At 45.6% G+C, this 12,344-nt stretch overlaps 1 protein-coding gene across 2 annotated transcripts in view; it reads right to left on the bottom strand.

Annotated features, from left to right (window-relative positions):
- The window catches only part of GOLGA3 (golgin A3), a 43,465-nt gene that overhangs the window by 30,808 nt on the left and 313 nt on the right, over positions 1–12,344 (bottom strand). The window contains exons 2-5 of one of the 2 annotated variants that reach the window (XM_043965547.1): positions 7,489–7,785; positions 4,212–4,493; positions 2,084–2,196; positions 55–737 (exon numbers count right to left, since the gene is read on the bottom strand). In XM_043965547.1, coding sequence (XP_043821482.1) covers positions 55–737; positions 2,084–2,196; positions 4,212–4,493; positions 7,489–7,618 — 1,208 coding nt within the window. In that variant the 5' untranslated portion in view covers positions 7,619–7,785. The remainder of the gene's footprint in view (positions 1–54; positions 738–2,083; positions 2,197–4,211; positions 4,494–7,488; positions 7,786–12,344) is intronic. The other variant, XM_043965553.1, reaches the window with a different exon arrangement.

Below are 12,344 nucleotides of genomic sequence, written 5' to 3'. Positions count from 1 at the left end.
GCCTCCACGGAGGACAAGGCTCGTGCATGGGGTGGGCCCTCCATGAGGCCTTACCTGCTGGAGATGCTGTCTCTCCGACTGTGCACGTCCCCGTTCACATCCGGTTCTGGGCTGTGGTGCTCGGCTGCAGCGGCCTGGAGGACATCTCTAAGGGAAGGAAACTGCCCCATGGCGTCGGAACTGATCTCCTGGCCATTGACAAGGTAGGAAGCTGCCTGCTTGCCCACTGTGCCCGCCACTCCGTATGCACCTCTGCCAGAGACACTGCTGTAGGACGAGCTATCGCTGTCATTGCCGTCCAGCTTCAGGCCCCCTTCGCTCCCATCTAGTTCGGAGACACTGTCTCCCGCCACTGAAGAATTCTCCAGGCGCTCATCTGTTTCAGGGGTCAGGCTGATTTCAGATACCACTGATGTCAGACTGCTTCTGTTCTGATGAAGGGTGCCCCTGGTGGAGTCAGGAGCCAGAAAGTTTCCACTAGAAATTCCCGAGTCTGAATCCTCAGTTCTATAATCTGCCAGAGAACGGATTTTGCTCGATTTGGAACTTTTTTTCTCCTTTGGCTGTGCTGGAAGTCCTAAACTGCCTACTTTAGGGCCCCGAGGGACACTGGTCCGCAGGAAGGAATATTCTTTTGTCATCGCTACTGGGCTGGCCCTTGGTAAGATTTCTGGGTTTAACATGAGCTCAGGGTCCAGGGTGCTGGTTGGCCGGGTTTTGGATGCAGGCTGATTAGACTGAAAGAAAAAGATACAAACAAACAGCATGTTTAAGTTTAAAAGCCATAGCTTGTGAGCTTCTTCCCAATGTAGCAGTACTAACAGAATCTGTGATTTTACCTACAAGTGTGAGAGGGGTGAGGGGAGAGGTCCTCCTTCCCCCAGTACAGAACACAGCCCATCACTGCCTCAAACCTCAGGAGACTTCCCGTCAGGAGCTACTGTAGCTGAAAACAGTTCACACCCCCTGCCCCTAGCCAGCCCAATGGGTGCTGGACAAGGATAGTGGGGGACAGAGAACCAAGGGCCAGAACGAGCCAAGAATGCAGCCTGAGGAGAATGACAACCAAATGGACAAGGAGGAAGCCGATGGCGGGCCAGCCAGGCTGCCTGGGGTGGACAATGAGGACAACAAGATGGAGGAAAAGCAGAGCTGCTCAGCTGGTAAAAGAGCAGATGTGGTACATGGTCAAGCCCTGGGAGTTCTGGCTGTAATCCAGAATGAACTTTCCAGGATACTGAAAAAAAAATCCAAACAAACCAAATCCCCTACAACTGGCAAATGTAAGGGGCCATCAGCTGCCTTGAGAAGGGAATCTCGGAACCAGAGAAAAATCCTCCAGAAAGGTCAGAGGGTGGGGCCTGCAGAACCTGGACAGGCCACTGAGCCTGTGGGATTCCCAGATGAAGGACACATCAGTAAGAGGAAGGGAGGAGGGACTCCCTGAGAGTCAGCAGGTGGCACCTAAATATCAGTCAAGTGTCAGGCACGTCTTTCCAGGACAGCCTCGGGGCCAAAGGGAGATCATGGCGATGGATAAGTGACCAGCACCCAAAGGGGAGTCATTAGGGAGGCAGCGCCAACTTGGGCCTGTATTATTCCAAGCTTTACCAATGACTTGACACCTACTTTATCAAATCTGCAGATGACTTGAAGCTGGGATGAGAGGAAAGAGCTGGGATCTCAAAAGACAATAGAAGGCTCAGAGGACAGGACATCAACAAGATGAAAGGTAACAGAGATGAAAGTGCTCTAATGAGGGCCAACCAACACACAAGCACAAGCCAGGAAAGGGGCAGCACACATGGTTTAGGGGGGCTTGCCGGGCAGCCCAAAGGGCTACACCTTGAGGCTGCGCTGATGGGTCCGGGGCCCTGGCCGAAGGGCGTCGTGCTCAGCTAGGAGCTGCGCCAGATGATTCCCAAGGCCCTTCTGGCGCAGAGATTCTCTAACTCTAGCAAGCAGCTGCCTGGGCCTTCAATCTCTCTATCTAAGTTTTCAGTTGCTTTTTGCTCTTGCCCATGACAACCACACTTTCCATCAGCTTGTGCTGTGAGAGGCTCATTCGTGACAATATTCTTACTCTCTCCTGATGTCTTTTCACTCGATACTGTTTGAGCTGTTCTTCTAGCCGTCTCCGAGCTTGAAGTCGGATCTGTTCCTCTTTTTCCAAGGGAAGTGAAGATTCATTTGAGCCTAGAGAACACAAAAGTCAGGACTTAAAATTCTGAGAACAAGATATCGGGGGAGGGTAGTGTTACTCCTCCACCATTGGTGACCACCTGAGAACAAGTGAGGAAATGCAGAGTGAACCAAGGCATCATTCAAAAGACAGCCAGAAGCATGGGACGACTGAGGGCCTGCGGTGCCCCCCAGAGAGCACATTTACCACTGTATTCAATCAGTAGCATAGCAATGATGATGAGGTGACCAATAATAATAAAATCAAGCTCAAAGTCCACAGTTTTTGCTAGTGGCCTGCTTTTGGACATCCTCTGAGCCTTGGGAGAATCTTATTTTTTTTAAAAATTTTTTGTGGGGCAATGAGGGTTAAGTGACTTGCCCAGGGTCACACAGCCAGTAATTGTCAGAGTAATTGTCAAGTGTCTGAGGTCAGATTTGAACTCAGGTCCTCCTGAATTCAGGGCTAGTGCCTTTTCCACTGCGCCACCTAGCTGCCCCCACCCTGGGAGAATCTTAAGGGAGTCATGACCTCCTGTCATCTGTGCTTCCAGCAGGCAATATAAGAGGAATGCATGGTGGAGCCACATAATTGCACTGCTACTGCTGAAACATGCAAAGCATTGCTACCTTATGCTTTAAACATTTGGGGGAACATTATGTGACAACAAGGTTTATCCAAATCCCTGTAATGACGAGCCACGTTAGAGGATGGCTCATGTGGCATCTGATCAACATTCATAGAAGCTTTGTGCAGAGACTGGACAAAGGAGGCCCAACAAGAGGCACAAAATCCTGAAGTAGTTGGGCTACAAACTGAGCACTTAGAGCTAGATGCAGACAACACCAAAGGAGGCATCTGTGTATGAGAGAAGGTCTGGAAGACCAATTCTGTTGTCGTCTTAGTAGCCAGTGAAGAAGCCTAGGCATATGTATTGGCATGAAAAACCCTAGGACGCCACAAGGAGGAGAAGTGGTTCTCGACCAGCATCAGTCTGCAGAGACAAGAGTCTTCAGACAGACACTGGGCTTGCTGCTGCTGCTGCTGCTTCGAGAAGATGGAGCAGATATGGTGGAAATGCACCTTTGCCCATTTGCCATTTCATTGTATCGACCCAACTGTGACTTTTCCTCTTCTTAGATCAGCGGCACTTGTGTTTGTGCAACAGCTGAGAGGGGCCCACAGGTGGAAAAGACAAAGGCATGATACTGGAAATACTGAGTGCCACGTTCAGACACTTCATGAGTGGGTTCATGTGTCTTGAAGACAGCAGAAGCACGGGCCCAGGGACAGGCACCTTTCCTGGCTGTCATTCAAGGACCAGCCTTGTTAAGTGGAGGGAGGCTCATCACTAGCCCTGGCAATGCACAGACCATTGCGCAAGGCGCTCAAGATTTTTGACTTGTGGTGGTGGAGGGAGTGTTCATATCAACCAAATCACAGATCCCCGAAATCTTAAAGTAACACTAGTGGAGGTTTAATCAATCCCTGAGAACCAAGGATCCCCGAGAATTCACCTGTAAGCTTTGTCAGCCTATATTGGAGCTAGGACAGGTTAGGGGTTAAACTAGTTCCAGTCAATGCTTCCTGCATACGGACAAGAAGATGCCCAAAGAACAATTCCCTAATAATTCTGTGGTGAACTGGCAAAGACCACAGAGTTTTCATGAACAGAACAGAAAACATGGTTCCTTCAGCTGGGGAGTTAAGGCACTACTGCCCACATCACAAATGTTGTATGATGCTTCTTTTCCCAAAGAGATTCAGTTTTATCTTCTATACAATCAGGCTAATGTGGAAAAACACAAACCCCCGCACAGTCAGCAATAAGCAAGTGTGACTCCCTTGGGAGCAATTAAAAATGGGATTTTAAAGAAATTGTTTACCATGCCCACCCCCACCCCCTCAGCAAGGTACCTTAATGAAAGTTAAAATGCTTTCTTGGGTAGTAGCATGTGAAGTCTTTGAAAAGAGTGAAGGCTTTAGGCAGCAGAGGAGAGAAGGGGCACTACAGTAAACAGATGCTTACACAAATGAGTTTCTTGCATAGGAAGACTGAGTTTGAGAGACTGCAAAGCTTCTTTTCTAAGAACTACGCCCTCAGCACTAGATCCCTGAGACTTCCTTAGGTTGTCATGGAAACCAGCCACACCTGGAGATGGATCGGGACCGAATGGTCTGGTGGTGGGATCAAGAGACAATGGAGGATCGGGGAAATGGGTGGTGGGTCCATTCTGACAGATGTCCCCTTTGCTGGCTGTCTCCATGCTTCCTCCTTCATTTGACACTTGGTTAACATTAATACTGGTACCTGGGGAAAAAAACAAAAAAGCAGAAAGTAGCTTTGGGATATTGTGGGATACTAATGGGAACACCCCCCAATCCAGAGCGGCTCATGTGCCTCTGCCTTCCCCCAATCCCCCTAGGCTTTCTTAACCACCACATTATTCAACTTAAAATGAACAGGAGCCCATTGGGAGGGGGACAGATCCAGGCAGGCTCGCATCTTGCTAGTTTGCTTTTTAAAAATAAGAGTTCTATTCATAAAAGTAAATAAGGCTAGTTGGAAGTCCTGCTCAATTTTCTTGGCTTCATAAAAGCAAATGGAAACGTGGGATACAGTGGTTAAAAGCGGGGACAGTGACAGCCGCTATGTCTAGTGCATGAAGATGGGCCTCAGAGCCCAGCCTTGGAAGGCTCACATCCATGGAGCTGGCCCCAGGATAGTGGAGTTTTGAGTCACAACAACTCTTGAAGGTCAGTGCAACAGATTGAGCCACAACAGGACTGTGACCTGTGTCACTGGAAGGTCAATCGGTCAATCCAAACCAGTGAAACCCATCAATTCCTGAAGCATTGAAATCACATCTCTAATCTTATAGCCTATGGGCCTTTAAACGGATTCAGGGAGTGTCTGATGGCTTCTTATTCTTGCTGAAATGCTTGATTTTTTTGTTTTTGGTCCCTGTCACACGCATGATAACCAGCCCCCTCCAAATGCAATCAAGCAAAATAAACCAATACATTCAATTCACTTTTTTTTTTGGTGAGGCAATTGGGGTTAAGTGACTTGTCCAGGGTCACACAGCTAGTAAGTGTTAAGTGGCTGAGGTTGGATTTGAACTCAGGTCCTCTTGAATCCAGGGCTGGTACTTTATCCACTGCACCACCTAGCTGCCCCAATTTGCTTTTCTTTCTTTCTTTTTTTTTTAGTGGGGCAATGAGGGTTAAGTGACTTGCCCAGGGTCACCCAGCTAGTAAGTGTCAAGTGTCTGAGGCCGGATTGGAACTCAAGTCTTCCTGAATCCAGGGCCGGTGTTTTATCCACTGTGCCACCTAGCTGCCTCCTCAATTCGCTTTTAAAGTACAAGTTTTATCCCCATTTTAGCAAAGAGATTCTACGATCTACAAAATACTGGCAAAGCTGAGAGAAGAACCAAGGAGATCTGTTAAGCAACCTACTTGATTTACAGTGACTGATACATATGCTGAATCAATTCATCAATCTATGTATACTGAATGACTACCAGAGACTTAGCTCCTAATGGCATTAGACTCATAAAGCCTGAGCTGGTCTGGTCAGTTAATAGATGAGGAAACAGAAGCCTTCAGGGGTTAAATAATGTGTCCAAGGACAGACACACCCACACACGCTGGAGAGCATGAACAGCAGAGCTAGGGTTTTTTCTGTCTGATGGGGCTTTTCACTAAGTCAAAGTATTTTCCTAAAATACACACCCTAAGTCAAAACAAGTCTTATGGACTCCTATTTTTGTACTTCTCAAATAGTGGATGGGCATGAATATTTTTAAAGTATCACTTCTTGAATGCTTTGTTTTGAATTTGAAATAAAAATTGAAGTTGCTTTACATACAGAAACATGTGCAATGGGCAAGAGAAATTTTAAAAAATTTAATCATTCATGAGAAAGTCTTAGCCAAAGTCGGAAGGCAAAGATGTCATTCAAAAAACTGACAGTTGCGGGGGGGGGGGGGGGGGGGGCCCGAGGTGGCACAGTGGATAGAACACCGGCCCTGGATTCAGGAGGACCTGAGTTCAAATCTGGCCTCAGACACTTAACGCTATCGGTGTGACCCTGGGCAAGTCACTTAACCCCAATTGCCTCACCAAAAAAAAAAAAAAGAATTAGAAAAGGAATGTGTGTCTTGTTAAGATGTAACAACTCACACATGCTGAGCTTTAAGGTTTGCATAGTTTTTTCCTCACAACTAGTAGGTAATATAACTATTATCCCATTTTACAGATGAGGTCATAGAGCTGAGTAAGTGTAAGTGGCTGGGGTGGGAAGCTCAGTTTATTGTTTTATTACATTTGGTACATTAGTATGCTTCCATTCTCCAAAGGTAGACTAAAAAGACAGACAATACCTCAGCTGGATTAACGTTATACTCCTTTGGGATAAATTCCATAAAGAATAGTAGGACAGGGGCAGCTAGGTGGCACAGTAGATAGAGTACCGGCCCTAGAGTCAGGAGTACCTGAGTTCAAATCCGGCCTCAGACACTTAACACTTACTAGCTGTGTGACCCTGGGCAAGTCACTTAATCCCAACTGCCTCACTTAAAAAAAAATAGTAGGACAATTACATTTTTGTCATTTGAAAATAGAGATTAATCTTTCTTCTATGTTCCTCAGTTATTAAGAACTTGGTAACCAAGTTAACAAAATCACAAAGGCAAATTAAGAAACAAAGAGTACTTCCACTGAACTAATTTCAGTCTGATAGAAATCTCAACTTTGTGGCTGTGATATGGTCACACAATATTTCTACTTTTTCTAGATACATGTCTACAGACTGAGGGCATCACAAGGAAAAACAAGTTAATCAACATTGCAAGATGATACTTAAAAAACTACCCATTCTGGGTGGTTCATATTTTTGCTTAATATGCATTATCACTTATTTAAATATAGCATCAAACAAGAAAAATGGCTGCTAGGATTCCTGCAAACACTGAAATTTTAAAACGAGAGAGACCCAAACTATTATTCCTCCTTCTCTAAGACCTCCTGAATGAGGAGTTTTAAAATAAACAATTAAGAGTAAAGTGACTACCTAATTTAATTACTTAAAGGACCAAATAACTCTTAGAAGTTTTACTCATCTGAATTTCAAATTTTGCTTTCACAAAACAGTAAAACATTACAATAAACAATAAAATGTCATTATCTCTAGAGATCTCTAGAGGGATATATTATTGTCACTAGAAACAGCTCTGTTATTTAAGTAACAATTGGTAATAACATTAACTGACACAGATGGTACTTGACCATCCGGGACTTACAATGACTGTCACCACCATTGGCCTGATTCACTTTGCCTGTGTGATTCAGAAGTGCCCCAGAGTGGTCGGGGAGGCCATTGCTAGATCTGCTCTCAAGCAGGCCGCCTTGTTCAGCAGGGGAAGAGTCCATGGTAGCTGTGACCCCAGACGTGGTGGTGCCGACGAGAGCTTATGAATGAGCGGATAGCAAGTCCTGCTTTTTCCCCTCCATCAGCGAGTTAAAATCCATTCAGAGGCACGGTGCTAAGGTTTCCATTTGCGAACTGGTATAGGTCAGAAGCTGAGATCCCAGGTAGCCTGCAACCAAACAGGCTGTTATCACACTGCCTCACTCTCAGGAAAATGGTTAGCATTTCCAAGCCATGTTGGTGAATGCAAGGAGCATGACTGAGCACGTACGGCGTGTGTGAGGCACCGTGCGAGACAGTGGGGATACAAAAATGTACAGTTCCTGCCCTCAAGAAACTTACAACTCAATAGGGGATGAACCATGAACAAGGTAAGAGTAAAAGGCAGGAATTGTATAGAGCACTTTACCACCAGGTCGGTAAGGTTTATTATGTCATCGGATCCTCTCCATGAGTTCTCTAGGGTGATCAGTACAGACATTATTTTTTCCATTCACAGATGAGGAAACTGAAGGTCTTTGAGGTTAAGTGATCTGCCCCATCACAAAACAAGGCCAAAGAAACAACACAGGGATGGAGAGAAATCTAGTTCAATGAAAACAGACAATGTGTTAGAGAAAAAATGATGAACTAAGGCTGAGCAAAGTCCCGTATGGGAGGGCCTCAAATACCAGTCAGTTTAAACTTGGACAGACAAGAGGCAGCCTCTGCAGATTTCTCTCTCTCTCTCTCTTTTTTTCCGCAGGGCCATGAGGGTTAAGTGACTTGCCCAGGGTCACACAGCTATTGCGTCAAGTGTCTGAGGTCGGATTTGAACTCAGGTCCTCCTGAATCCAGGGCTGGTGCTTTATCCACTCCACCACCTAGCTGCCCCTGCCTCTGCAGATAGCAGAGGCAGCAGAGTGACAAAGTTATAGGGGAGCATTAGTTGATTCACCTGGCCCGTGGCATAGAACAAGTAGAAGGGGACAGCATGGGGGTAACTGCCTCCATCTGGGAGGCTGTTATTGCAGGAGTGGTCAGATGAAAGAGGAGAGGTACAGTGGGAACAGAGAGGAAGGGTCTGAAGCCCAGGCCCCTTTCAGGTAGAAGCAAAAGGGCTGTGCAAGGGAGGGGCTGGTGAGAACACTTTCAAAATTAACAGTGTTGGGGGCAGCTAGGTGGCGAGATGGATAAGGCACTAGCCTTGGATTCAGGAGGACCTGAGTTCAAACCCAGCCTCAGACACTTACTAGCTGTGTGACCCTGGGCAAGTCACTTAAACCCCATTGCCCTGCAAAACAAAACAAAACAAAAAACCAAAAACAACAAAAACAAAAACAAATTAACAGTGTTCCTTGATCTACTTTTCTGTGGAAAACAGATGCATAGTACCCCCCAAAACAGGCCAGGAGCAGCTTTCTTGGAAATTTAAGCCTTATTTTTTAAAGTTAAGGGATGAGTCAAACTTAGCTATGCAGACAAGCTGTTGGCATTTTTCTTTTTGAAGAGGGAGAGCCAGAACATCACCTAACTTTTCTAATTGATTTCCTCTTTCCTTTGCAAAGTGCAAAAGATCAGAAAGGTGTTACATTAAATATCATTCCAACTACAAGATATTAAGCTTGTAAAAAAAAATCTATTAAATAAGTTTCATTTCCATTTCACAAATATAGAAATAGAAAATAGGAATTATGAACTTGCCCATAAGTAAGATCCTTTGTATATTAATAATGATAATAGCTTACATTTAAAAATGAGTTCATTATTTTTCTTCAAACTCCTGTTACTCCTGACTGCAATATTACATGCCAGTGGCACCATAATTCATTTAGTGTTTTGTGTTCAAAACCTTGGTGTTTTCTTTGACCCTTCTCTCTTCTCCTCAACCTCTTCTATCCAGTTATTGTCCAGTTGTGTCCGACTCTTTGTGACCCTGTGGACCATATTGTCCATGGGGGTTTCTTGGCAAACATACTGGTGTGATCGGTCATTTTCTCCTCCAGCAAATTAAGGCAAACAAGAAGTTAAGTATCTTGCTGAGGGTCACATAGCTAGTAAATGTCTGAGGTTGCATTTGAACTCAGATCTTCCTGATTCCAGGCCCAGTGCTCTGTCCACTGAGCCTCCTAGCTGCCCCTAGTATTCTCTAGTCACCAAGTTCTAAAGATAAAAAATTTCTCAAGTTCATACCCTATTCTCTAGCCCACGAGGATTAGAACAGTAAAAGTGTCCATCACCACTGACTGAGAACCACTGTAACAGCTTCCTGATAGGCCTTCCCAGACCCCAAATACCCTTGCTATCACTGCCAGGCATAATGATGCCTTCCTCATCCACCCAATGGTTTCCTGTCTTTTGAGGGAAGTTCACATTTCTCTGCCTAGTATTCAAGGCCCTCTTTCCCAGTCATCTCACAGACTCTCTGGGGACTCTGTACTAGCCACACTTGTCCAGGGGTCTTCACATATGGCCTGTACTTTCAGGCTTCTGTCGTTTGAGACTTACTGGCTTCCCTCTGCCTGGGCTGGACATCCCCAATGCCAACACCTGGACTATTAAATTCCTACTTCAATCCAAATGGCACTTCTAGTCACTCTTTTCTGGAGCCCCCCCCCCCCAGCACTCACTATGGCCACTTTCTGCATTTATCCTTTGGGCCTCTCATGAATTTACTGTTTATTCTTTCATGTCATTTATTTATTTGTGTCACAGCTCCCCTACTAGCCCTGCAAGGGCAGGGACTTGTCTGATCGAAGTCTCTATCTCCCTAGAGCCTAGCACAGTACAGCAAACACACAGAAGATTGCATTAACAGAGCTTTTTAAAGTTACAAAGCGCTTTCCCAATTGTCTCATAACTCCCATAATGGGCAAGAGCTTTGAATTTTTCTCCAGCAAAGGTAACAGACTCTCTCTTTTATCCTTTGGTCTTTTCATTGTGGCATCCAGTTGAGAAACAGATGACCAGGATTAAAACTGAATACAGGTTTGCTTCTGCAAACCTAACTGGCCCACAGCGGGATGATAACTGGCTGGCCTTAGATTCTAACCCCGCCCTGGCAAAGTAAATTTAGAGTTGCCACCTGCATCAGAAACACCTAGTGGTGGGAGAATGGCCCCTTTTCACACACAGAAGCCCTAAGTGCGACTGGGTATTTGTCTGAAAGAATCACAATATAAATTCTGTCTCTGTGTTAAGAGCTCCGGTTAATGCTTACTTAAATTTAACTCATTACTTGTTCAAGTTCCTGTTGGCATTCTGCACAAAAAAGGAACAAAAATGTAAAACGAGATGAACTTGAAAAAGTCAACGTTTGGCCAATCAGTTCCATTAATTAGGTATAGATTCATAAATATGACTCTGCAGTAAAGCCGAAAAAACATGACCACAATCATAAACATTATTTAACCTGTAGCCACCAAAAATTGTGAAATACAAATCATGATTTATCTTATGGAAGTAATTTCTCCTCTTCAAAACAATGAGTAATAGCCAGAAATCCGATGGTATTTTAAAAACCTAATGTAAAGCAAAACCCAAAACAGATATTTAACCTCTCTTTCAGATAGACATCTAACTGGAAATTGTCACACACACACCCCCCCCCAAGAGAAAGGCATCTTTTTTTTTTCTTTTTTTGCGGGGAAACTGGGGTTAAGTGACTTGCCCAGGATCACACAGTTAATAAGTGTCAAGTGTCTGAGGATGGATTTGAACTCAGGTTCTCCAGAATCCAGGGCCAGAGCTTGATCCACTGCGCCACCTAGCTGCCTCCAAGGCATCTCCTTGAGGTCAAGGTTCCTCTGCCTCCAGCACACTCTATAAATGCTCCTAGGATCGGGTGGGGTTTCTTTCCAAGACAATGAGGAAGAAATTTTCTCACTTTCTGAATCCAATGACTCAAATGCCCAGGAAAATGCCACTGGGGACACACAGAGAAATGGGCTGGAAACCAGACTCTTAAAAAATCTTAGTTCCACAGTGTCTAGGGCCACAAATTACAATATTTGAAAAAAAAAAAATCGCCGCCCCGCCCTTCAAGGCGTGGCACGAAGTCTCTTAGGAACAGACTAACTCTCGGCCGAGGAATAGCCCTCCATCACTCGCACTCAGCACCCTGGGATGGGGAGAGGGGAAGGGACCCAAATGTGCTGGCAGTGAAACTCTTGGCTTGAAGCCGGCTTCCAGTCTCCATGACTACTCAGAGCCAGGAAATCCTGCGCCTGGAATTGCACCATTAGTCACACTTTTCTAGCAATGTAAATAAACACTTGGTGGAAAGGAGGGAGGGATACTGACTACACCCGCAGTGGAGGGGGAACCCCAGACTCTGCAGCCAGAGCAAACACAAAAGGCCCGAGTTCAAATCCAGCCACAGGCACTGCCTCGCTGTGTGACCCCGGCCAGGCCGTTTTTCTTCCCGTGGCATTTGGTGGCTGAACCTGGAACGAGGAAGACTTAAGTTCAAATTCTGCCTCCGACACTAGGTAGTTGTGTGACCTTGGGCAAGTCGCTAGATTGATGCCTGCCTCAGTTTTCTCGATTGTAAAATCGGGATTATGGCAGCCTCTCCCTCCCAGGGTGTCGTGAGGGTCCAATGAGGGCCCGTCTGTAAAGCGCTTTGCAAACCTTCAAGTACTATATATATAAGGGCTAGCAATCGATGTTATTCCCACCCCCAGGGCAGGGAAACTGAGTCCTGGGGACGGAGAGCGAGCCCGGAAGCCTGGGGGTGCGGGGTTCATG

Source organism: Dromiciops gliroides, chromosome 1 (assembly GCF_019393635.1).
Source record: "Dromiciops gliroides isolate mDroGli1 chromosome 1, mDroGli1.pri, whole genome shotgun sequence".
Taxonomy (NCBI): domain Eukaryota; kingdom Metazoa; phylum Chordata; class Mammalia; order Microbiotheria; family Microbiotheriidae; genus Dromiciops; species Dromiciops gliroides.
Note: the sequence above shows the minus strand (reverse complement) of the source record. Positions and strands in the feature narration are given on the sequence as shown.